The following is a 24,314-nucleotide window of genomic DNA, read 5'->3' on the forward strand; positions in this document are numbered from 1 at the left end:
TAGGGAGCCTGTGGGGGTTTCTGCCAGAAAGTAAATGAGATCAAAAGCATTTACTGTTTTCAAAGATGAGTTAGAGATAGTTCTTAGGGTTAAAGGGAATATTAGAAAGTGGGAACAGGGACTAAGTTGGATGATCAGCCTTGGTCGTATTGAATGCTTCTGCTTCTCTATGTTTCCATGTTTCTGTGAGATGTGAAGGGCTTGGGTCTGCCTGAGGGACCTGTAAAAGCCAAATCAAGAATAGCTATTAAAAAGGGGAATAAGATCAGAAATTGTTGGAAAATCGCAGCAGTTCTTGCAGCATCTGTGGAGAGAGAGCAGATTTAATGTTTTGGGTCCAATGACCCTTCTTCAGAATTTCATTTTTTAAAAAGGGTAAATTGAATCAAGGGAAAAACATTTACAGGTCCGCAGGAAACGAACAAGAAGTACAAGTCGGGTGAATTAGCAACTCCCTGAAAATGCTGGCAGCGAAATGGTGGGCCGAATGGCCTTTTTCTGAGCTGTAAGATCCTGTTGTTCTATAACAAAATGCTTTCAAATAACTAACTCTGCATCCCAAATATGTTGATTGTGCTTCTTTTCTCCTTTGAGTAGCAGAAGTGAATAGAGCTGTGCCGATATGAATATATTTATTATGCGAGCAGTCTTTGTTATCTAATTGCTGAGCTTTATTGGTCACAGCTACAAAGGAAGAAATATTGAATGAAGCTGCTCTAAGCAATCTTCTTCACAATTCTGAAGAGGTTAGAATTTACACATTGAAGTGGGGACTGTACACAATATGATAATGATGAGTCATTTTAGCGACTGATGTAATTCATCCTTTATTACTCTTCATTTATTCTGTCACAGCTGTGTTCAGCAGTTTTAATTCCACACACTGCCACCCTCCACTCTCAAACCTTCATTATTAACTGTACCCCAAAGAGTTACAACAGACAGTGTCTTCAAAAGAAAGGTCCTTGTGATGGTATCCTGGCTTGGCTGGAAATTTACTGCATTGGGTTTCCCTCTATAATGGGCAAAAGCTTCCGATCTTTTCTCTGAGTGTGTGCTGGGATGGGTGTCTGAATTGGCAGGATGTGTACCGCTCCCCACACCCTGTTGCCTGTCCCCTCCCCTCACTTGGCTGTGTGGAAAGCCCTTTAAGTGATCACTTGGTGGACTGCCTGGGAAAGGGATCTTGATGAGAGACAAAAAAAACTGCAGGTGCTGAAATCCAAAGTAGACAGGCTGGAGGCTGGAAGAACACAGCAAGGAAGGCAGCATCAGGAGGGAGAGGGACACAGCAAGGCAGGCAGCATCAGGAGGGAGAGGGACACAGCAAGGCAGGCAGCATCAGGAGGGAGAGGGACACAGCAAGGCAGGCAGCATCAGGAGGGAGAGGAACACAGCAAGGCAGGCAGCATCAGGAGGGAGAGGAACACAGCAAGCCAGGCAGTATCAGGAGGGAGAGGGACACAGCAAGGCAGGCAGCATCAGGAGGGAGAGGGACACAGCAAGGCAGGCAGCATCAGGAGGGAGAGGGACACAGCAAGGCAGGCAGCATCAGGAGGGAGAGGAACACAGCAAGGAAGGCAGCATCAGGAGGGAGAGGGACACAGCAAGGCAGGCAGCATCAGGAGGGAGAGGAACACAGCAAGGCAGGCAGCATCAGGAGGGAGAGGAACACAGCAAGGCAGGCAGCATCAGGAGGGAGAGGGACACAGCAAGGCAGGCAGCATCAGGAGGCTGGGAGAACACAGCAAGGTGGGCAGCGTCAGGAGGCTGGGGGAACACAGCAAGGCAGGCAGCGTCAGGAGGCTGGGGGAACACAGCAAGGCAGGCAGCGTCAGGAGGCTGGGGGAACACTGCAAGGCAGGCAGCATCACGAGATGGAGAAGCCAACGTTTCGGGAGTATCCCTTCTTCAGGATGAACCGTCAGCTTCTCCACCTCCTGTTGCTGCCTGGCTTGCTGTGTTCTTCCAGTCTCCTGCCTGGCTGCTTGGGAAAGGGATCTTGCCTCATTCGGAAATGATAGCTGCCGAGCTGCATTGGAGCTGTCTCTCCTGGTCGTACAGCAATGGGGAGGTCTAGGAACACTGGGCACAGGACATAGATTTTGGGGACTGATCATGGTTGGGAGGGAGTAGGAGTGGGCATGGGGGTGGGGGAGTGTGTTGAGATGTGTCCAAAGCAAGGGAATGGAATGGCTTTAGCCAACCACCTCACTGCTCCCCACTACCCCACCAGTCCTTGTTCCCAGTCACCCACAGATTAAGTTCACCCTGATCTCCCCACCTCCCTATTATCAAGCTGGCCACTCCAGTTAGAGTTAGGAAGGCTTCCTGGGAATGGAGCTTATTGTGGTAATGGTCAGAAAAGGTCAGTAACTAGTTGTTAATTGAGGGGGAGTGAAAAGGTGTGGCGCTGGAAAAGCACAGCCAGTCAGGCAGCATCCAAAGAGCAGGAGAGTCAACATTTCAGGCATGAGCTCTTCATTAGGAATGTTGGGGGAGGGGTGAGTGATGGCGGGCAAAGTGGGCTGAGAGATAAATAGGTGGGGGTGGGGCAGATAGCTTGGAAGGCGATTGGTAAAACCTGGGGTTGCAGTGAGAGAGAGACTCACTGAGATCCTTGTGGAGGGAGAAGGAGAACTTCTGCAAGGTGGACATTCTTGGAAGAGGCTTCGCAGTAAGGTTATAACGACTAGGAGAAAGTGAGGACTACAGATGCTGGAGATCAGAGTCAAAATGTGTGGCACTGGAAAAACACAACAGGTCAGGCAGCATCCTAGGAGCAGGAGAGTCGAGGCTGGAATGGGATTCTTGATGGAGTAGTAATCCAGATTCCTAGGTTCATTCTCAGGAACAAATTCCCGTGACAAAAATCTGGAATTAAAAGTCTAATGATAACCATGAAACCATTATTTTTCATAAAAATGCATCAAGTTCAACAACGCTCTCCCTTTAGGGAAGGAAACTGCCATCCTTAGCTGGTCTGGCCTACATGTGACTCCAGACCCACAGCAATGGGGTTGACTCCTAACTGCCCTCTGAAATGCCACAACAAGCCAATCGTTTGTATCAATCATTTAAAAGTTGTAAAGGAATGAAATCAGATGGATCACCTGGCATTGATCAAGGCACCAGAAAAGATAATGGCAGAAACAGCCCTGTCAATCCTGCAAAGCCCCCCTCACTAACATCTGGGGGCTAGTGCTGAAATTGAGAGTACTGTCTCAACAGACTAGTCAGCATCTGCCTGACACAGTCATACTCACGGAATCATACCTGACAATGTTTCAGACCCTACCATCGCTATCCTTGGATATGTCCTATGCCACCGGTAGGATAGACCAATCGAGTTTGTGGCACAGTGCTACACAGTCAAGAGGGAGTTGCCCTGGGAGCCCTCAACATTGATTCCAGACCCCATAAGATCTCAGGGCTTCATGTTAAATGTGGGCAGGGAAATCTGCTGATTGCTACATATCATCCTCCCTCGGTTGATGAATCGGTACTCCTCCATATTGAACAACACTTGGGGGAAGCACTAAGGGTGGCAAGGTCACAGAATGTTCTCTGGTTTAGGATTTGGTCCATCACCAAAGTAGTTCCACAGCAGTACTGCCGATCGAGCCAGTTCTGACCGAAAGGACACAGCTGCTAGACTGGGTTTACAACAGGTGGTGAAGGAACTAACAAGAGGAGAAAGCATACTTGACCTCATCATTACAATCCAATGGCTGTGATGCATCTGTCCATGGCAGTATCACTAGGAGTGACCAGTGCATGGAGACAAAGTCTCACCTTCACATTGAGATTAAACTCCATCATGTTGTGTGACATTATCATCAATGATGAAAGTACCAGAGTAGAGGAGGTCAACTTCAGACAAATTACTTTTCAAAGAGGAAAAAGAAATGAGTAAAAGTTTACTGATCATAGTTGACAATCTGGTCTGGCAGTAGTTATCCAAAGACTTTGATCCTCAGCTGGCTGTTTAAGGTTGTAGCGGTTGGTAGCTTTTGCAAACAAAGTTATGCAAATTACTATCTTACCTTAATAGTTCTTGGACTGCTGCAGGGGTATAGACAAAATTACTCTGCAGATGGTTGATGTAGGAGAGATATAATTATACTTAGAGAGAGAGAGAGAGAAACAACAGCTTTTCTTCATTGATGCTGATACATTTTGCCAACCCAAGTCCAAGACTACACACACAGCCTAAACTTCTGTGATTTTTAAAAATTATTTACAGGATGTGGATGTCACTGGCTAGACCAGCATTTATTTCCCATCTATAATTGCCCAGAGGGTAGTTAAGAGTCAATGACGTTGTTGTGGGTCTGGAGTCACATGTAGGCCAGACCAGGTAAGGAAGGCAGTTCCCTTCCCTAAAGGACATTAGTGAACCAGATGGGTTTTTCCTGACAAGCAACAATGGATTCATGGTCATTATTAGATTCCAGATTTTTATTGAACTCAAATTCACTTTCTTCCATGGTGAGATTCAAGCCCCAGGTCCCCAGAACATTACCTGGATTAACAGCCCAATGATAACACCACTAGCCCATTGCCTCCCTTAAAGATGTAGTGCAGTGGCAGTGACACCACCTCCAGGCCAGAAGGTCCAGCTTTCTGGTCCCACTTGTTCCAGAGGTCTGTCATGAACAGGTTGATTAAAAATATCTTCCCACAAAGCCTGGTTGGTCACACCACTTGTCACAGCTGCCAACAAAAGTTCAGAAATCTGTTGTATATTCCAAAACCACAGCGTCATCTGTAAAAAAAAATCAATATTGTTTACCTTACCCAATTAAATTGTGAATGTTTCCTTCTTCCATGATTGCATGGAAGATGCATCTCCATTTTTGATGAGGTAAAAAGGAAGGTGTTTATACTCTGTTTATTGTCAACTGTTGGATCTTCATAGACTCTGTGTTTCCATCCCAATGGAGTGGAATATGAACTGCATAGTAACATAAAGTTGCACCGTTTATTTACTTGTGGTCAACATCTTTGTTTTGGTTAAAAATTGAATTGTTGAAGAACACCAACATTCATCTTCAGCCGATGAATTACAAATGAATAGCTGTCTTGAATATGGGTCATCATAACAACATCCATTGCCTTAACACTGGAGTGGTGATGCCAGGAAGAACCTGAGATAGTAGAATCCTGGAACAATACTGCCCCCCAAAAGGTTTTTTGATATTAGATATTTCTAAAACAAGAACGATAGAGTTTTTGTGGCAAGAATATGGACATGAGGCAAGTTAATGGAGTTTCAAATCAGCCAATGGTTAAATGATGAAACAGGCTCAAAGGGATAAATGGCCTCCTTCTTGTCCATTGTTCTAAGCAGCATGTCAATCTTACCTGAGGGGTTGCAGTGACTGATAGCTATACTCCCCCTGCTCCAGTGTTTTTTTTACAGTGCGGTTAATACTAACACGATGTGCCATTCTGTCCTGTCACAGTGGCAATGTGATTCCCAGAGTGGAGTACACAGAGGATGAGATAAGAACCTGGAGTATTGTCTATCGAGAGCTGAAGACCCTCTACCCCACTCATGCATGTCGTGAACATAATCGTGTCTTTCCACTGCTGGAACAGTACTGTGGCTATCGGGAGGATAATATTCCCCAACTTGAGGATGTCTCCAAGTTCTTACAGTGTAAGTAATTTTTTTAAAATGCAAGAATTTGCATTTATATAGTGGCATTAACTGAGTAAAATATGCCAAGATTCTTCCCAGGAACCATTAATACACAAGCATTTTACATCCAAGATTCACAAGACAGGTCGGAAATGTAGGTTTTAGGAAACATCTTAAAGGAGGTGAGACAAAAGAGGGTTAAGGAGATAAATCAGAGCTAAGGGCTCAGTCGATGCAGAGGTATCAGAATACAGAAATCCTAGACTATAGAAGATCTGGAGCAGTTTACAGAGATCAGGAAAGGTGAAGCCATGGAGGAATTTGAGGTCCAGGATAAGAGGTTTAAAATTAAAATATTAGGGCATTGGGAGCCAGTACCAATCAGTAAGCAGAGGGAGAATGTGTGACTGGAATTTAGTCCAAATTCAGCAGCTGCCCAGATTTGAGTAAACTCAAACTGATAGAAGCTCGTCCATAAAAGGTGACATTTCCAATTGCATGTTTCAGCATGAGTACAGAACAGACTGTGATCTTCAGTGAATACACCCCACACTCACACACACACCAACTCAGACAGACACATTAACACTCTCACTTATACACACACACACACACACACACAGACAGATATACACTCGTTCACACACTCACACAGTCACTCATATGCACCACATACTGACATCCATACAAATGCACACAGATACACACACACACATGCACTCATTCACACACTCATCCATACACCACACACACACACACACACTCAACCACATGCACACATAAGCATACTGACCCACACACGTGCACCCTCACACACACACTTATCTTGATTCCTCCAAAGGTGAATGACCCGATGGGGTAGCTTTGATGGTGTTTTGACATGTATGTCACTCTCTGACTGAAGAGGAAATACATCAGGAACAGAAACTGACTCCTGCCTTTTCTTTGATGTTTCAAAGCTTGCACAGGCTTCCGTCTGCGCCCAGTGGCTGGCCTCTTGTCTTCCCGGGATTTCCTGGCAGGTCTGGCATTCCGTGTCTTTCATTCTACACAGTACATCCGACACGGATTGAGACCGATGTACACGCCAGAACCGTAAGTGTTCCTTTTTAATGGAAAGACTTTGTAATTTGTAACAAGATCAAACTTGGAAGCCCTTAAGAGTCCATAGCATGGAATTAATTCAGCTGGACATTTGAAAGAGCCAGTGATTTCAAAGTTGCATTCTTTCCATAAGTAGATATAAAAATAAGCAAAGTGATTAACTGTTAGTGTTAGGAACAAATGATAGAAAAACAAAAGTGATAAATGCATAGGAACACACTCCTGTAAGTTCCACCCAAGTCACATCCTATCCTGACAGGTTTGTAAAATGGTTAGGCAGGCATATGGTACGCTCACTTTTATTGGCCAAGGCATGTAGTTTAAGAGCAAGACGGCGATGCTGGAATTGTATAAAACATTAGTTCAGCCACAGCTAGAGTATTGTGCGCAATTCAGAGTCCACATTATGGGAGAGGTGTGACAGCACTACGGAAAATCCAGAGGAGATTTACCAGAATGAAAAAGGGGCAGCACAGTGGCTCAGTAGTTAGCACTGCTGCCTCACAGCACCAGGGACCTGGGTTTGATACCAGCCTCGGGCGACTATCTGTGTGGAGTTTGCACATTCTCCCTGTGTTTGTGTGGGCTTCCTCCAGATGCTTCGGTTTCCTCTCACAGTCCAAAGATTTGCAGGTCAAGGTGAGTTGGCCAAGCTAAATTGCCCACAATGTTCAGGGGTGTGTAGATTTGGTGCATTAGTCAGGGGTAAATATCGGGTAGGAGAATGGGTCTGGGTGGGTTACTCTTCAGAGCGTTGGTGTTGACTTGTTGGGCCAAAGGGCCTGTTTCCACACTGTGTGGGTTCTATGGAAAAAAGACAAATGTTGAAAATCAGAAATGCAACAGCAATTGTTGGAAAACTTCAACAGGTCAGGCAGCATCTGTGGAGAGAAAGCAGAGTTAATGTTTTAGGTCCAGTGACCTTTCCTCAGAACAGATTTACCAGGATGATACCTGGGCTGGAGTTATGAAGAGAGAGTGGACAGACTGGGATTGTTTTCCACCGAGCAGAGGAAATTGAGAAGGGACACGATTGAGGTGTACAAAATTGTGGAGGGCATTGATAGGGTAGGCAGGAAGAAGTGTTTCCCCTTGGTGAAGGGACCAATGACCAGGGGGATATATTTAAGTACGAGAATGGGTTATGAAGAAAAGCCTTCTCCCCAGAGGGTGATGGGAATCTAGAACTCACTGCCTGTAAGAGTGGGAGAGGCAGAAACCCTCATCACATTGAAGAAGTGTTTAGATATGCCCTTGTTATGCTAAGTCCTGCAAGACTATGGGCCAAGTGCTGGGAAATGAGATTAGGATAGTGAGGTCATTGTTTCTGACCAGCACAGACTTGATGGGCCGAAGGACCTTTTCTGTGCAGTAGATTTCTATCATCGTAACTCTATGGGCAGGCCCCCTGCAAGTCAACCTACTGCAGTGGTTAAAACCCTTTGGTACTGGTATCATCCTTATAGATATATGTTTGCACCTTCTCCAATGCCTCCGAAATATTTTTGCAATGTGGAGAATATAACTATTATTCACAGTTATTCCAAGTGTGGTCTTAATGTATGTTCATTGTAAGTTTGCCATAAGCTCTCTGCTCTTTAATTCTATCCATCCAGAAAAGGCTCACAGTTCATGGCTTACATTTTTGTTTGACTTTCTTCACACCTGTCATGACATTTAGTACAGTCGGCCCTGCTCCTGGGAAGACCTGAATGCTGTTACTCATTTGTGTGTTTCTTCCCATCTTTAGGGACGTGTGTCATGAATTGCTGGGGCATGTGCCCCTCTTTGCTGATCCAAAATTTGCCCAATTTTCACAGGTCAGTGCAACATATTTCACACTACATCCTGGAATGTTTCAAAGTCTTGACATGAAGAAAACTGATTTGAAGAATAATGGTTTTTGTTGCTTCTCTATCTCTATCTCTCACTCTCTCTTTCTCTCTCTCTCTCTCTCTCTCTCTGTCACATTCTTTCCCTTTTCATTCGCGTGATGTGAGAGACAATGTCAAGGCCAGTCTTTACTGACTACCCCCAATTGCTCTTGAACTAATTGAGCTATTTTTCTAAAAATTATTTTGAGGCGTTACTGGCAAGGGCAGGATTATGGCCCATCCCTAAGTCCCTGTGAACTGATTGACAAGCTCAGGCTATTCAGAATCAACTGCATTGCTGTTGATCTAGAGTCACGTGTAGGCCAAACCAGGTAAGGATGGCAGATTTCCTTCCTGAAAGTGTATTAGTGAACCAGATGGGGTTTTACAACAATCTAGTTACTTACATCAGCATCACTATTAGTGTTTTGATTCCACATTTATCTATTAATTGGATTTGAATTCAGGGCAATTGGAACATTAGTGCAATTCTCTGGAATATTGCAAATGCAGAAAATTTGAAATAAAAACCACAAGTGCTGGAGAGACTCAGCAGGTCTGGCAGCATGTATGGAGAAAGAAACAGAGTTAATGTTTCTAGTCAGGTATGACCCTTCTTCAGAAGTCTGAACTCTGAAGAATCATTCCAGACTTGAAACATTAACTCTGTTTCTCTCTCCACAGATAATACTAGATCTACTGAGTTTCTCCAGCACTTCCCAGTGCCAAATGAGCTTCAACCACATCAAAGGAGGCATACATCCAGCTGTTAGATTTATAGACCCCAATCAGTAAGGCACCCAGCAGGCTTTAGACCTTCTTCAATACATTCACTGGGGTCTAACTGTGCTAAAGGAGCCCGTACTTAAACCAATAGTCTACTTTAGTAAATGACAATGACAGAAGAGAACGTAGGAAATAGAAGGAAAGGTAGACTATTCAGCCCATCAAATTTGCTCCTCTATTCAAGCAGATCAAGGCTGATCACCTACGTCTGCTATCTCATATCCCTTGAGACCATTAGCATCGAGAGACCTACCAATTTCTAGGGTGTAGGTTTGCTCGCTGAGCTGTAGGTTTGATATCCAGATATTTCATTACATGGCTAGGTAACATCATCAGTGGCGACCTCCAAGTGAAGGAAAGCTGTTGTCTCCTGCTTTCTATTTATATGTTTGTCCTGGATGGGGTTCCTGGGGTTTGTGGTGATGTCATTTCCTGTTTGTTTTCTGAGGGGTTGATAGATGGTATCTAGATCTATGTGTTTGTTTATGGCATTGTGGTTGGAGTGCCAGGCCTCTAGGAATTCTCTGGCATGTCTTTGCTTAGCCTGTCCCAGGATAGATGTGTTGTCCCAGTCGAAATGGTGGGGTTTTTTTCCTCTGTGTGTAGAGCTACGAGGGAGAGAGGGTCATGTCCTTTTGTGGATAGCTGGTGTTCGTGTATCCTGGTGGCTAACGTTCTTCCTGTTTGTCTACATAATGTTTGTGGCAGTCCTTGCATGGAATTTTATAGACGACATTGGATTTGTCCATGGGTTGTACTGGGCCTTTTCAGCTTGTTAGTTTCTCTCAAACAAAAACTCATGGATTTACAGGGGATGAATCATAGAGTCAGTACAGAAAAGACCCTTGGCCCATCAGGTCTGTACTGCCTAAAATACCTACACTAGTCCCACTTTCCCTCATAGCCTCAAATGTTATAGATGTGTGGATAAAATCTGATTGAAGATTTGTAGCTCGGGTATCCGTTGTTGTGGTTCTGCTCGCCGAGCTGGAAGTTTTTGCTGCAAACGTTTCGTTCCCTGGCTAGGGAACATCATCAGTGCTGTTGGAGCCTCGTGTGAAGCGCTGCTTTGATGTTTCTTCCGGTATTTATATTGGTTTGTTCTTGCCGCTTCCGGGTGTCCGTTTCAGCTGCTGTGATTTGTATGTGGGGTCCAGGTCGATGTGTCTGTTGATGGATGTTCTTGCCGTTTCCGGGTGTCAGTTTCAGCTGTAGTGGTTTGTATATGGTGTCCAGGTCAATGTGTCTGTTGATGGAGTTTGGGGATGAATGCCATGCTTCTAGGAATTCTCTGGCTGTTCTCTGTCTGGCTTGTTTTAAGTTAAACTATGACAAGTGAAGAAACACAACTTCAAGTTCCCTTCCCCCAATCATGCCTCAACCTTTAAAACTCTTGAATTCTCTCCCTAAACCACTTTGCTGATTCTCTTTTCCCCTTGCCTTTAAGATTCTCTGTAAAACCCATCTCTTCGATCTCTTGTTGGTTGCCTGTCCTAGTGTCTCCCCTCTTGCCTTTTTTTTTGTCTGAAGACATGAAATGACATGGTTTCTCAATATTAAACCTGCTTTATAATTGCAAGCTGTTGCTGTAGGACAAAAGTAAAATGTAAGGTCCGGGGTAGAGGTTCTGCGATTGGGTGGGAGAAGGGTGATATAAACATTGTTATGATTTAATGTGCAATTAACAGGGGCCTGTGAATGGCCACCTTCCAATTTCATCTTGTGTCCAACTGGTCAATGCCTTTTACTAAATAACTGTTGTTTGTCATTCCCTATTCTTGCAGGAAATAGGACTTGCATCTCTGGGTGCTCCAGATGAATATGTTGAGAAGCTTGCTACGGTACGTAGGAAGTCTCATTTCATTTCCGTCTGTCTGTAATGTAAATTTTACCTGATCACTGGAGTGCACACATGTGGGAGAAATGGATAGGAGGATGTACTGAGAGAATTAGATCTGGAGGCCACAAATTTTGTGGAGTATGAACAATGAGACAAACCATTTGGGCGGGAGAGACTGTCTGCAGGCTCCTGACAACTTTCTGCAGTTCTATTTTACAGGATCTGTGAGCCACTTTGGTCTGCATAATATCAAAATATGAAGTAAGGGTGAAAAAGATTTACTGGAATGGCCAGAACAGAAAGCTTATGCCTATTTAGAAAGATTGAAGAAAGGCTGGTTGGACAAGCTTGGGCTGTTTTCTCCAGAAGATGAAAGCCTTTGGGATGGGCTGAAGATATCTTTAATGTTTGATTGGGTAGAACATAGAAAGGATATTTACACTTATGGGAAAGACCAATACTACAGGCTATCAATATAAGACAGCCTTATCCAGGGCCTTGATACGGCCACATCTTGAATATTGTGTACAGTTTTGGTCTTCTAGTCTGAGGAAGGATATTCTTGCTCATGAAGGAGTCCAGCAAAGGTTCACCGCACTGATTCCCGGGATAGCAGAAATGACACATGAGGAAAGATTGGATCGACTGGGCTTGTACTACCTGAATTTAGAAGAATGAGAGGGATCTCATAGAAATATATAAAATTCTGATGGAACTGGACAGGCAAGGTGTGGGAAGAGTGTTCTCAATGTTGGGCAAGTCCAGAACTAGGGGTCGTAATCTAAGAGTAAGGGATAAGCCATTCAGGACTGAATGAGGAAGAATTTCTTCACTCAAAAGTTGTGAACCTGTGGAATTCTCTCCCTCAGGAAGCTGTTGGGGTCAGTTCATTAGATAGATTCAAGAGGGAGCTGGGCATGGCCCTTGTGGTTAAAGGGATCAAGGGGTATGGAGAGAGGGTGGGAATGGAATACTGACAGAGCATGATCAGCCATGATCATATTGAATGGTGGTGCAGGCTTGAAGGGTCAAATGGCCTACTCCTGCAGCTATATTCTATGTTTCTAATAAACCCAGAGAGCAATCCAGAAACGTTCCCACTCAGAGAACTTTGGGAATGTAGAAGTCGCTCTCACAAAGAATGATTGAAACAAATGAATTAAAAAGTAATCTAGACACGCATGTGGGGAAGAAACAGATAAGAAGATACAATTTGTTTGATTTAATCTTGAGACGTGGTCATTGATGGCTGGACCAGCATCTATTTCACCTCCCTAACTGCCCTTGAGAAGGTGATAGTGAGCTGGCTTCTTGAGCCCTTGCAGTTCACTTGATGCAGAGATGTTTACAATGTGGATAGGAAGGGAGTTCCTGAATTTTGACCGAGTGACAGTGAAGAAGCAGTAATATATTTCCACGTCAGTATGGTGACTGGCTTGGAGGGGAACTTAGAAAAATGGAAGGAGACTATTGTGGTGCAGAAACTCTGGGCAGTTAGTTGATTAGTTTACTTCTTTGTTCCAAATACTTTGTCAGAATTTTAAAATAATTGATTGACAAAACGTACAAAATCACCATTAACAGGATTTAAAATGCAACATGCTTTGCCAGTGACGCTCCAAATGGGCACGGTGGCTCAGTGTTTAGCACTGCTGTCTCACAGCACCAGGGACCTGGGTTCGATTCCAGCTTCAGGTGACCGTCTGTGTGGAGTTTCCCCATCTCCCGTGTCTGCATGGATTCTGTCCAGGTTCCTCCTAGGCTTCAAAGATGCGCAAGTTAACTGAATTGGCTATGCTAAATTGCCCATAGTGTTCCAGGATGTGTAGGTCAGGGGCATTTGTCATGGGTAAATGTAAAGTAATAGGGGAATGGGTCTGGGCAGGATACTTGTTGGAAGGTCAGTGTGGACTTGTTGGGCCAAATGACATGTTTCCACACTGGAGGGATTGTATTCTATGATTATTGTTTCTGCTCTTCCTGTCATAGTGGGTTAGAAACAACCTTAGAATTGTCCACTTCTGTTGACATACAATGGGCTGAATCTTACCCAGAAATTGGTTTGTGTCTGTTTTTGGCGGTTTCCTGGAGGTTTCTCTCTATGAGTCCTGGTGAGTTATCTCCCAGAAACAGAATCATAGAGTCGTAGAGCTGTGCAGCATAGAAACAGACCCTTCAGTCCAACTCGTCCATGTGGACCAGAAATCTTAAACTAATCTAGTCCCATTTGCCAGCATTTGGCCCATATTCCTCTAAACCCTTCCTATTCATATACCCATCCAAATGCCTTTTAAATGTTATATTTGAACCAGCCTCCAGCACTTCCTCTGGCAGCCTCCATACATTCATCACCCTCTGCTTGAAAATGTTTTTCCTTAGGTGCCTTTTACATCTTTCCCCTCTCACCTCAAACTTGTGTCTTTAAAATTGGACTCCCCCACCCTGGGGAAAATACCTTGTTTAATCACCCTATCAATGCCTCTCATGATTTCATAAATCTCTGTAAGGTCATCCCTCAGCCTCCAGCATTCCAGGGAAAATAGCCCCAGCCTGTGGCTCAAACATCCTAAACCTGCCTCATTAGCTGCGTACCTTGCCACTACGGTGCACGGCTTGTATGTTTTCCCGCTCATTGCAGGCAGAGCTGCTGCAAGCTGCCTGGGCTTCCTGGCACCAGTTCCATCTTTAAAGCCTGGCACAGTTCATTTTATTTGCCCTAGAGGTGCTGATAGAGGGCAATGGCATCCCACTTTGTCCAGAGGGGTCCTCGAGATTCTGTTGGATGGAGAAGGGGGCACTGTGCACTCACTGTCCATGGAGCATACCCTGTGAAGTCAGTGAGTGGTATTGGAGTCGGAGGAGCAAGCAGTGAGCTGGAGTCACCAGGTACCTGCTTGGACTTTCATATCAGGGATTGTCACCCTCTGGTTTCTATCTGGGAAAATTGGAAACTGTATAACAGTGAGGAGCGGTGACCAAATTATGGTGTTAACACGTACTGATAAGCTTCTCACTGCTCAGAGTCTCATCTCACCCATCAACACCTTTGGTTAGGAAATGGAACGTTTTGTTCTTGACCGTGAGAACTCCTCACTGTTGATCCCACACAAATCTCCCAACTTTCTTGCCAATGCCTGCATGGTTCAGGACATGGGACGATTACACCAACCATCCGAGAAGGGTCCCACCCAGATCCATTCCCCCTACCCTATAACCCTGCATTTCCTATGGCCAATCCACCCTAACCTGCACATCTTTGGACTGTGGGAGGAAACCCACACAGACACAGGGAGAATATGTAAACTCCACATAGACAGTCGCCCAAAGCTGGAATCGAACCCAGGTCCCTGGCACTGTGAGGCTGCAGCGTTAACCACTGAGCCACTATGCAACCCATAATCTTTTTCCATTATTCTTTCACGAGATGTCAGCACCACTGGCAAAGTAATCCATCTCTAATCGTCATTGAAAAGAGCGGCCTGCTCAGCCATTTCAGAGGGAAAGAAAGATGAAATCACATTGCTGGGGATGTTGAGTAATGAATGGTTCAGACCTGGTAATAACAGCAGATTTCATGCCCGACAGGCCAATGCTCTGATATTCTGGGGCCATGGTTTGAATTCCACAAATGATCGATGACAGTTGAATTCAATTTTTAAAAATCTATAAACAAAGTGTAGCTACGCAATCATTGTCAATTTCCTTAAAAAGCCATCTGGTTCACTCATGTCCTTTAGGGAAGGAAATCTGCCATCCTTACCTGATCTGGCCTACATGTGACTCCAGACCCACAGCAATGTGGTTGACTATTAACAAAGGGACTATTCCTTTGAAAAGGTCTCACAAGCCATTGAGGTTAAGGACAATTAGGAGAACTGACCTTGATAATGACACTTCACACGAACAAACATGAATAAACTATATGAATTAATTTCAAAAACATATCCATACTTCTTAAGGTGAAACACAGGGAAATATCGATAAGTTGTATGTTGTGGTAAAATAAACAACCTTCAGTAAAATTCTCAAGAGAAAACCCGGCAGCTCCCAGGATGCAATCAGGTTCCATTCTTTTTGTAACTTGAATTGTACGTGAGCCAGAACATAATACATGACAATATAAAGTAGCCGTTTGTAAGTTAGGGAACTTTTGTATGTAGGATCTTTAAAATTGCTCCCCTGCATGGCATCATGTTGGTAAATATAAGCATTTGTAAGGTGGACATTGGTAAATTGGAAGCCCCTGTGTATTCCAAGTTGTAATAAAGTTAAAATTAGCATTAAAACAGAGTAACACTTGCTAGCAGATTATAAAACGTCAATTTTAGGTGTCCAGCCTGTTATCTGAAGGAAATCTGTTGACTTGCCATTAAGATGAGACTGTAGCCTTTCTAATCTAACCCAGGAACAGCCTGGAAGCAGTATCTTAAAGGTTAAGCAATTATATATCATTATCCCATGCCTTTCAGCCTCAATGGGATGTAGAAACAAAATCAAACAATTAAAGAATTAAAGCCGTGGTAATTATGAGCTGGGTATTAAATAATGAGAACAACAGCGTCAATTGCTTCAAAATGATGAATGCTTTAAACTGCAGCAGCTGGGACCAGCAGCAGAGTGGGTTTGTTCTCCTGAGCTCTGAATGTGGGCCAGACGGATGGGATCACTAAACAGAGAGTGCCATCACAAACCTCAGGAGGCTCTGTGCTGTTCTGTGAACCACCCCTTAGATGACAAAAGTGGTTAGGAGTTAGACGCAGCAGGAAAAAAGGGGCATATGACAGATGTCAGGTTAGAACCCCATAGGAGCAAGGGTGGGCCATTCAGTCCATCAAACCTGCTTTGCCTATCAATTAGATCATGGCTGATCATCTGCCTCATCACCTGTACTATCCCCATATTCCTTGGTGTGATTATTAGTCTCCAGACATTCATCGATTTCTGTCTTGACCCTGCTCAATAATTGAGCCTCCCTAACTCTCTGAGGTAAGGAGTGATATCAAGGGTAGTCACTCTCATCTCACCTCTCAGATTCTCCTGATTGGTCCATGTTTGAAACAAGGCCATAATGAGGTCAGGAGCTAAGTGGCCCTGTCAGAATGCAAACAGGGCACCAGTGAGCAGGCTATTGCTGAGGAGATGCTGCTTGATAGCACCTCCTCAATGCAGTAGGTACCTCATGGGAGAGACTAGGACTGGAGGGCCTACTCTCTGAATCAGGGGAGACACGTTTAAGACAAAGCTGAAGAGAAATTTCTTGTCTCAGAGGCTATTGCGTCTGTGAAATTCTTTACCAAAGAGGGCTGTCGAGACTGGGTCATTAAGTGTATTCAAGGGATAAACAGATTTTCATTCAAAAAGGAACCAAGAGGTGTGCAGAGAGGTTAGGGAGTGGAGTTGAGGATTCTCACATCAGCCATTACCTCATGGAACGGCAGAACTGACAGACTCAACAGCCAGCTTCTGCTCCTACATCTTATGACCTTGTAATCTTATGGTTAGGATCTGAAATGTCCTGCCTGAGAGTGTGGTGGAGACACATTCAATCATGGCTTTCAAAAGGGAATTGGAGAATTGCCAGAAAGGGATGGTTTGTCAGTTGCAGGGAAAGGCTTTGGGGTTAATTCAAACGGTATCACAGAGAGCAAGCACAGACTTAATGGGATGAGTGGCCTGCCTTCCTTCTTCAGTGGACGTAAACGGTCCCAAGGTCACTAATTAAAGAAAACCAGGCAAGTTCGCTCCTGTGCCTTGATCCATATTAATCTCCCAGGAAACATTGATTAAAAAGCAGATATCTGGTAATGGTCATATTGCTGTCTCAGGGATGTGGCTGGTTCCACTGTTTTTGCATTACAGCAGTGAGTACACTTCAAAAATAGCTTGTTATCCATAAAGTACTTTGGAATGTCCTGTCATCCTCAAAGTTACCATATAAATTTAAAGCTTTATCTATTCCTTTAGATTTCGGACCATGTAATATCACTTTTTCAGACACTGGTCAACTCCAATATGGGAACATATCAGCCCACATGTGTAGTTGAACCTAACCTCTTAGGAGTTGCAAGGACTGCAGATGCTGAGATCAGAGTCAAGGGTGTGGTGCTGGAAAACACCTAACCTTGATTCCTGATGAAGGGCTTTTGCCCGAAATGTCGATCCTCCTGCTCCTCGAAATGCTGCCTGGTCTGCTCTACTTTTCCAGCACCACACTCTCGACTCTTTGGAGTTGCCCCAGGACCAGGTAAGGACTCCATGTTCAAGACTATGAACAACGTCCAATAGCAGAACAATTGAATCTACAGTGATGAAGGGAAACAGAATAGAACTTCCAAGGAAGACAGCTGCTTCCAGGCTGATGACCTTTCAGGAAGATGACTTTAAGCAGACACGAGGAAGACATCAGCAAACTAATTTATGCTCTTTTCCCTCATCATAATATACTTTGACATTAAAAAAAGGGCAGTTCTTACAAGTAACGAAGAGGAGAGAAAAGGACCTTGAGGGGAAATGAGCATGAGTCATCAAAAAGTAGAAAGTAGGAGCAGGAGTAGGCCATTAGGCCCTTCAAGCCTTCTCCATTATTCAGTATGATCATGCTGATCATCCAACTCAATCGCCTATTCCCACTTTCTCCCCTTTAACCCTAAAAACAAAATCTAACTCTTTCTGTAAATACATTTGACTTTTTGGCCTCAGCCACTTTCTGTGGCAGAGAATCCCACAGGGTCCCACTCTCTGGGTGAAGAGATTATTGGATCCCTGGCTCACATTTTCACCTGTCACATTGGATAAGAATTTTAAAAATACACATCCTTTCACCAAACCAGATATCTGACACATATGGCATTATATATCTCAGATTGATTTGCATCAAATTCATCTTCATTTGAACAATCTGAAAACAATTGCATCCCAAGCACAAATACACACTTGCTTCTTTTTGAGTGGTGGCACTGGGGCATGTGAGCACCTTGATAAACCAGAATGAAATTCCCGAATAATCCGAGGAGCAGGAGTAGGCCACCCGGCCCTTCGAGCCTGCTCCACCATTCAATAAGATCAAGATCTTTTCGTAGACTCAGCTCAACCTACCCACCCGCTCACCGAAACCCTTAATTACTTCACTTAATTCCTTCACTGTTCAAAAATCTATCTACCTTAGCTTTAAAAACATTCTATGAGGATGCCTTAACTACTTCACTGGGCAGGGAATTCCATAGACTAACAACCCTCTGGGTGTAGAAGTTCCTCCTCAATTCAGTCCTAAATCTGCTCCCCCTAATTTTGAGGCTATGTCCTCTTGTCCAAGTTTCACCCACCAGTGGAAACATCTTCTCTACTTCTACCTTATCTATTCCTTTCAAAATTTTACACGTTTCTATTAGATTCTCCCCCCACCCCCATTCTTCTGAATTCCAGTCTAATATAACCCCAGTCTACTCAGTCTGTCCTCATAAAAACAACTGCCTCATCTCCAAACTCAACCTTACACATGGTGGCTGTCAGATAATAGGATGAATGTCACCATCAGGATTACATGCCAAATGATTTCATGCAGGCTCAGCCACACTTGAGGGACCAAGGTCTCTCAGAATACTGTTTGCCTCATTCAGAAGTCTGGCTGAAACTGGAGAATTCACATCTGAGATATTGTCAAGCACTGACATTATTGCCTATCTTGGTGTTGGGAGGGCACCTGCCCTGTTGGACAGCAGTGTGCTTATTTCATCACTGTTCTTTGGGCAAGTAAATGCATGCCTGCCCGCATCCAGTGAAATAATTCTTTTGAAAATGAAACTCTAAATATCTAGTTTTGCTCTCAGCATTTTCCCACACAATCTTAGTGAAGAGCTCTGGCTACAGGTGTTCCCAAGCGAGTCAGTTTGATAATGCAATTTGCCAGCCCAGATCCTGCTGACTAGATCCTCCTCCTGTTCTGATTCACAGGTTTATTGGTTCACAGTGGAGTTCGGTCTCTGTAAGCAGAATAGCGAGATTAAGGCATATGGCGCAGGGCTACTGTCATCCTTTGGAGAGCTGCAGGTCAGTTGTTTTCCATTTTCCTTCCCTCTCAGACATTTGTCTTTCTGTGCTCATGTTTACAGTAGAACATTGCTCTAGTCTAAGTGAATGACATTTTCCTTTCCAGTATTGTCTAACAAATGAACCAGAACTGCGTCCCTTTGACCCAGTAAAGACAGTTGATCAGAAATATCCAATCACTAAATTCCAACCAATCTACTTTGTTGCTGAATCGTTCGAAGATGCAAAGGAGAAAGTGAGGTAACTTGGCACATTGCAAATAAGATGAGCCCCTTGAGCTGGTTCATGACTCTGCTTTATCTCAATTCCATTTTCCCACCTTTATACATTATCCCTTGAAATGCTTGGAGGAGGTTGTATTGTAGTCGTGACTAGCCCACCAGAGATCTGAGCTACTGCACTTGGGCCATGAGTTCAAAGCCCAACATGGCAGCTAGTGGAATTTAAGTTCAAATTCATAAAAGCATTCTCCAATATAAAGCTGGTGTCAGTCATGGTGACCAAGAAAGCTATTATTAATTGTTGGAGAATCCCTTTGGTTCACTTTAAGGAAGGAAATCTGCTGCCTTCACCCACTCTGGCCTACATGTGACTCCAGACCCACAGCATTGTGTGGTTAGTGCCTAGTTACAGGCTGACAGTCTGTGTGTTCAGTGCTCAGTTACAGGCTGACATTCTGGGTGTTCAGTGCTCAGTTACAGGCTGACAGTCTGTATGCTCGGTGCTTAGTTATAGACTGACAGTCTGTGTGTTCAATGCTCAGTTACAGGCTGACAGTCCGTGTGTTCAGTGCTCAGTTACAGGCTGACAGTCTGTGCTCGGTGCTTGGTCACAGGCTGACAGGACCTGATCAGGTGTACCCTAGAACTCTGTGGGAAGCTAGAGAAGTGATTGCTGGGCCTCCTGCTGAGATATTTGTATCATCGATAGTCACAGGTGAGGTGCCGGAAGACTGGAGGTTGGCAAATGTGGTGCCACTGTTTAAGAAAGGTGGTAAGGACAAGCCAGGGAACTATAGACCAGTGAGCCTGACCTCAGTGGTGGGCAAGTTGTTGGAGGGAATCTAGGTATAGTCAACATGGCTTTGTGCATGGGACATCATGTCTCACAAACTTGATTGAGTTTTTTGAAGAACTAACAAAGAAGATTGATGAGGGCAGAGAAGTAGATGTGATCTATTTGGAGTTCAATAAGGCGTTCGACAAGGTTCCCCATGGGAAACTGATTAGCAAGGTTAGATCTCATGGAATACAGGGAGAACTAGCTATTTGGATACAGAACTGCCTCAAAGGTAGACGACAGAGAGTGGTGGTGGTGGGTTGTTTTTCAGACTGGAGGCCTGTGACCAGTGGAGTGCCACAAGGATCGATGCTGGACCCTCTACTTTTTGTCATTTACATAAATGATTTGGACGCGAGCATAAGAGGTACAGTTAGTAAGTTTGCAGATGACACCAAAATTGGAGATGTAGTGGACAGCGAAGAGGATTACCTCAGATTACAACAGGATCTGGGCCATATGGGCCAATGGGCTGAGAAGTGGCAGATGGAGTTTAATTCAGATAAATGCGAGGTGCTCCATTTTGGGAAAGCAAATCTTAGCAGGACATACACACTAAATGGTAAGGTCCTGGGGAGTGTTGCTGAACAAAGAGACCTTGGAGTGCAGGTTCATAGCTTCTTGAAAGTGGAGTCACAGGGAGATAGGATAGTGAAGAAGGTGCTTGGAATGCTTTCTTTTATTGGTCAGAGTATTGAGTACAGGAATTGGGAGGTCATGTTGCGGCTGTACAGGACATTGATTAGGCCACTGTTGGAATATTGCGTGCAACAGGTCTTCTTCCTGTTGGAAAGATGTTGTGGAACTTGAAAGGGTTCAGAAAAGGTTTACAAGGATGTTGCCAGGGTTGGAGGATCTGAGCTATGGGGAGAGGCTGAACAGGCTGGTGCTGTTTTCCCTGGAGTGTTGGAGGCTGAGGGGTGACCTTGTCGAGGTTTATAAAATTATGATGCGCATGGATAGGATAAATAGACAAAGCATTTTCACTGGGGTGGGGTAGTCCAGAACTAGAGGGCATAGGTTTAGGGAGAGAGGGGAAAGATATAAAAAAGACCTAAGGGGCAACTTTTTCATGCAGAGGGTGATACGTGTATGGAATGAGCTGCCAGAGGATGTGGTGGAGGCTGATAGAATTGCAACATTTAAGAGGCATTTGGATGGGTATATGAATAGGAAGGGTTTGGAGGGATGTGGGCCAGGTACTGGCAGGTGGGACTAGATTGGGTTGGGATATCTGGTCGGCATGGACGGGTTGGACCGAAGGGTCTGTTTCCATCTCTATGACTCTATGTTCTGTGCTCAACTACAGGCTAACGGTCTGTGTGTTCTGTGCTCAGTTACAGGCTGACACTCTGTGTTCGGTGCTCAATGAAAGGCTGACAGTCAGTGTGTAGTTTAAAGTGGTGCTGGAAAAGTGCAGCAGGTCAGTCAGCATCTGAGGAGCAGGAAAATCGATGTTTCGGGCAAAAGCACTTCATCAGGAATAGAGTGGAGACATAAATGAGAGGGGGGGTGGGAGTGGGGGTGGAGGGAAAGTAGCATAGTGTACACTAGGTGAGTGGGGTGGGAATGGAGGTGATAGGTCAGAGAGGAGGGTGGTGTGGATAGGTGGAAAGGAAGATAGGCAGGTAGGACAGGGCATGTGGGCGGTGCTGAGCTGGAATGTTGGAGCTGGGGTGAGGTGGGGGGAGGGGAAATGAGGAAACTGGTGAAGTATGACCTGGGGGTTGCAATGGGAGAGAGACTCCCAGAAATTCTTGTAGAGAGAAGAGGAAAACGTCTTCAAGGCAGGCATCCTTGCAAGAGGATTCGCAGTCGGGTTAAAATCAGCCAGGTACAAACAAGGACTGCAGATGCTGGAAACCAGCCAGAGTGTTCAGTGCTCAGTTACAGGCTGACAGTCTGTGTTCAGTGCTCAGTTACAGGCTGACAGTCTGTGTTCAGTGCTCAGTTACAGGCTGATAGTCTGTGTGTTCAGTGCTCAGTTACAGGCTGACAGTCTGTTTTCGGTGCTCAGTTACAGGCTGACAGTCTGTGTTCAGTGCTCAGTTACAGGTTGATAGTCTGTGTGTTCAGTGCTCTGTTACAGGCTGACAGCCTATGTTCAGTGCTCAGTTACAGGTTGACAGTCTGTTTTCGGTGCTCAGTTACAGGCTGGCAGCCTGTATTCGGTGCTCAATTACAGGCTGACAGTCTGTGTTCAGTGCTCAGTTACAGGCTGATAGCTTGTGCTCAGTGCTCAGTTACAGGCTGACAGTCTGTACGACTTTCATTGCTATCTAATGACAGGGGATAGATGGCAGCTTGTGACAGTGTGGAGCACTAAACAGACAAGGGGGGTGGACATGTGGTATGGTACTGTATCAATGTCACATTTGAAGCATGTATCAGCAATTTACACTGCAAATACACTGCATGTGCTACAAGCAAATGGTCATTTGTGAAAGTAAAAGGGGAGCAGTCCTTAGTGTGTTGAAGGGCAATTACAATCAGCCAGTCAGTCAGTGCCCATTGCCACAGTCAATCACAGAGACTTGCCCAATTCCAGTTAAGGCAGTTGGCCATGGTCAGAAAGGTCCCAGAGTCAGGGAATCCATGTAAAGTCATAGTAGTACTTTTACAGCTTTTACTGCGCATCAAGACATTTTTCAGCCCATCATGTACAGGACCAGTCTTCAAGAACTTGTCTATTTTAATCTCATTTTCCAGCAATTGGCATATATGCTGTGATGCTTCAGTTATTCTGATTCATAATTCTTCAATGTTGTGAGGGATCTCATCTCTCTCAGCCTTTCTGGCAGTGAGTTCACGATGCACCCACCTCTGGGTGAAAAACATTTTCCTCAAATTTCCTCTAAACCTTCTGCCCCAAACGTTAAATCTGGTTATTGAATTCTCTGCAATGGGGAAAGGTTTCTTCCTATCTACTCTATTTATGACCCCCATAGTTCTGCACATGTTCTTTGACTTTGATATGACCTTTGCCTTTGATGTGACCTTTGACTTCGGTATGGCCTTGTAGATTGGGGCTGCTGTTCAGAGGGGTGGGCCAGTATTCCTTCCTGCAAAGGGATAAAGGGAAAGATTGAGTTTGATGAGAGTGAATGGAGAGCAGTTAGTGGGGGATGCAGGATATGAGAGATGCTGAAGTGTCCCAATGAGGGAATAGAAAGCAAAGAGCACAGAAAATGTTAATAGTTCAGGAGGATAGTGTGGGAGACCATGCTGAAGTGCACATGATGCATATAATAGTGAGAGTCGTAGCCCTGGAGAGGAGTGTACAGTGGCAGATTTAGAGTAAGTGGTGGCCCTGTGAATGTGAGGCAGCAGAGAGAAGATTATAGCACTTACCCTTTTGGAATGCAGATGATTATTGACCTTCTTCTTGCACTGCTGACCGTTCCTTACCCCCAGGACACAGCACTGATCTGGGCTGCAACTTGTGGTGGTCAGCTGAAACCAGGACTACCCTCCTCTCCGTCATTGCCTCCAGGTCACTGTCCATGAAGCAGAGAGTGAGCTTTCCTTTGATCTGGGCCAGGTAGAGACTCCAGCACCACAGGGGGGTGGGACTGGACTGAAATATCTGAAGTAGTGTGCACCTGGGCGTTAAATATGTCTAAACTAGACACGTCTCCAGCCATATGATCTCAGGGAAGGTGCCTGAGAGCCTAGTTACATGACTAATTAAGATGAAGAGTAGGTGATTGGTGAGAAAAGTCACTCCAACTACTTTAATGGAAAATGGGAGAATTCCACCTGGGGACTGGGTTTCTCTCTTTACAGATTGTCCAATCTGCTGAGCATCTGCAGCAATTTCTGCAGATTATCTTGTTGCTCATTCCTGGAACTTTTTGCATGCAGACTCTCACTCCTGTCTCCTGGAATAGTAACTGCACTTCTAAAAGTGCATCATTATTTGTAAACCATTGTGGAATGACCTGAAATTGTAAAAGGT

The 24,314-nt window shown here is 44.6% G+C and overlaps 1 protein-coding gene across 1 annotated transcript in view; it reads left to right on the top strand.

Annotated features, from left to right (window-relative positions):
• pah (phenylalanine hydroxylase) overlaps positions 1-24,314 on the top strand; it is a 95,422-nt gene that overhangs the window by 69,024 nt on the left and 2,084 nt on the right. Inside the window, exons 7-12 of the mRNA XM_060839193.1 lie at positions 5,469-5,665; positions 6,607-6,742; positions 8,502-8,571; positions 11,196-11,252; positions 19,202-19,297; positions 19,404-19,537. Of these exons, the coding sequence (XP_060695176.1) occupies positions 5,469-5,665; positions 6,607-6,742; positions 8,502-8,571; positions 11,196-11,252; positions 19,202-19,297; positions 19,404-19,537 (690 nt within the window). The remainder of the gene's footprint in view (positions 1-5,468; positions 5,666-6,606; positions 6,743-8,501; positions 8,572-11,195; positions 11,253-19,201; positions 19,298-19,403; positions 19,538-24,314) is intronic.

Source organism: Hemiscyllium ocellatum, chromosome 19, assembly GCF_020745735.1.
Source record: "Hemiscyllium ocellatum isolate sHemOce1 chromosome 19, sHemOce1.pat.X.cur, whole genome shotgun sequence".
Taxonomy (NCBI): domain Eukaryota; kingdom Metazoa; phylum Chordata; class Chondrichthyes; order Orectolobiformes; family Hemiscylliidae; genus Hemiscyllium; species Hemiscyllium ocellatum.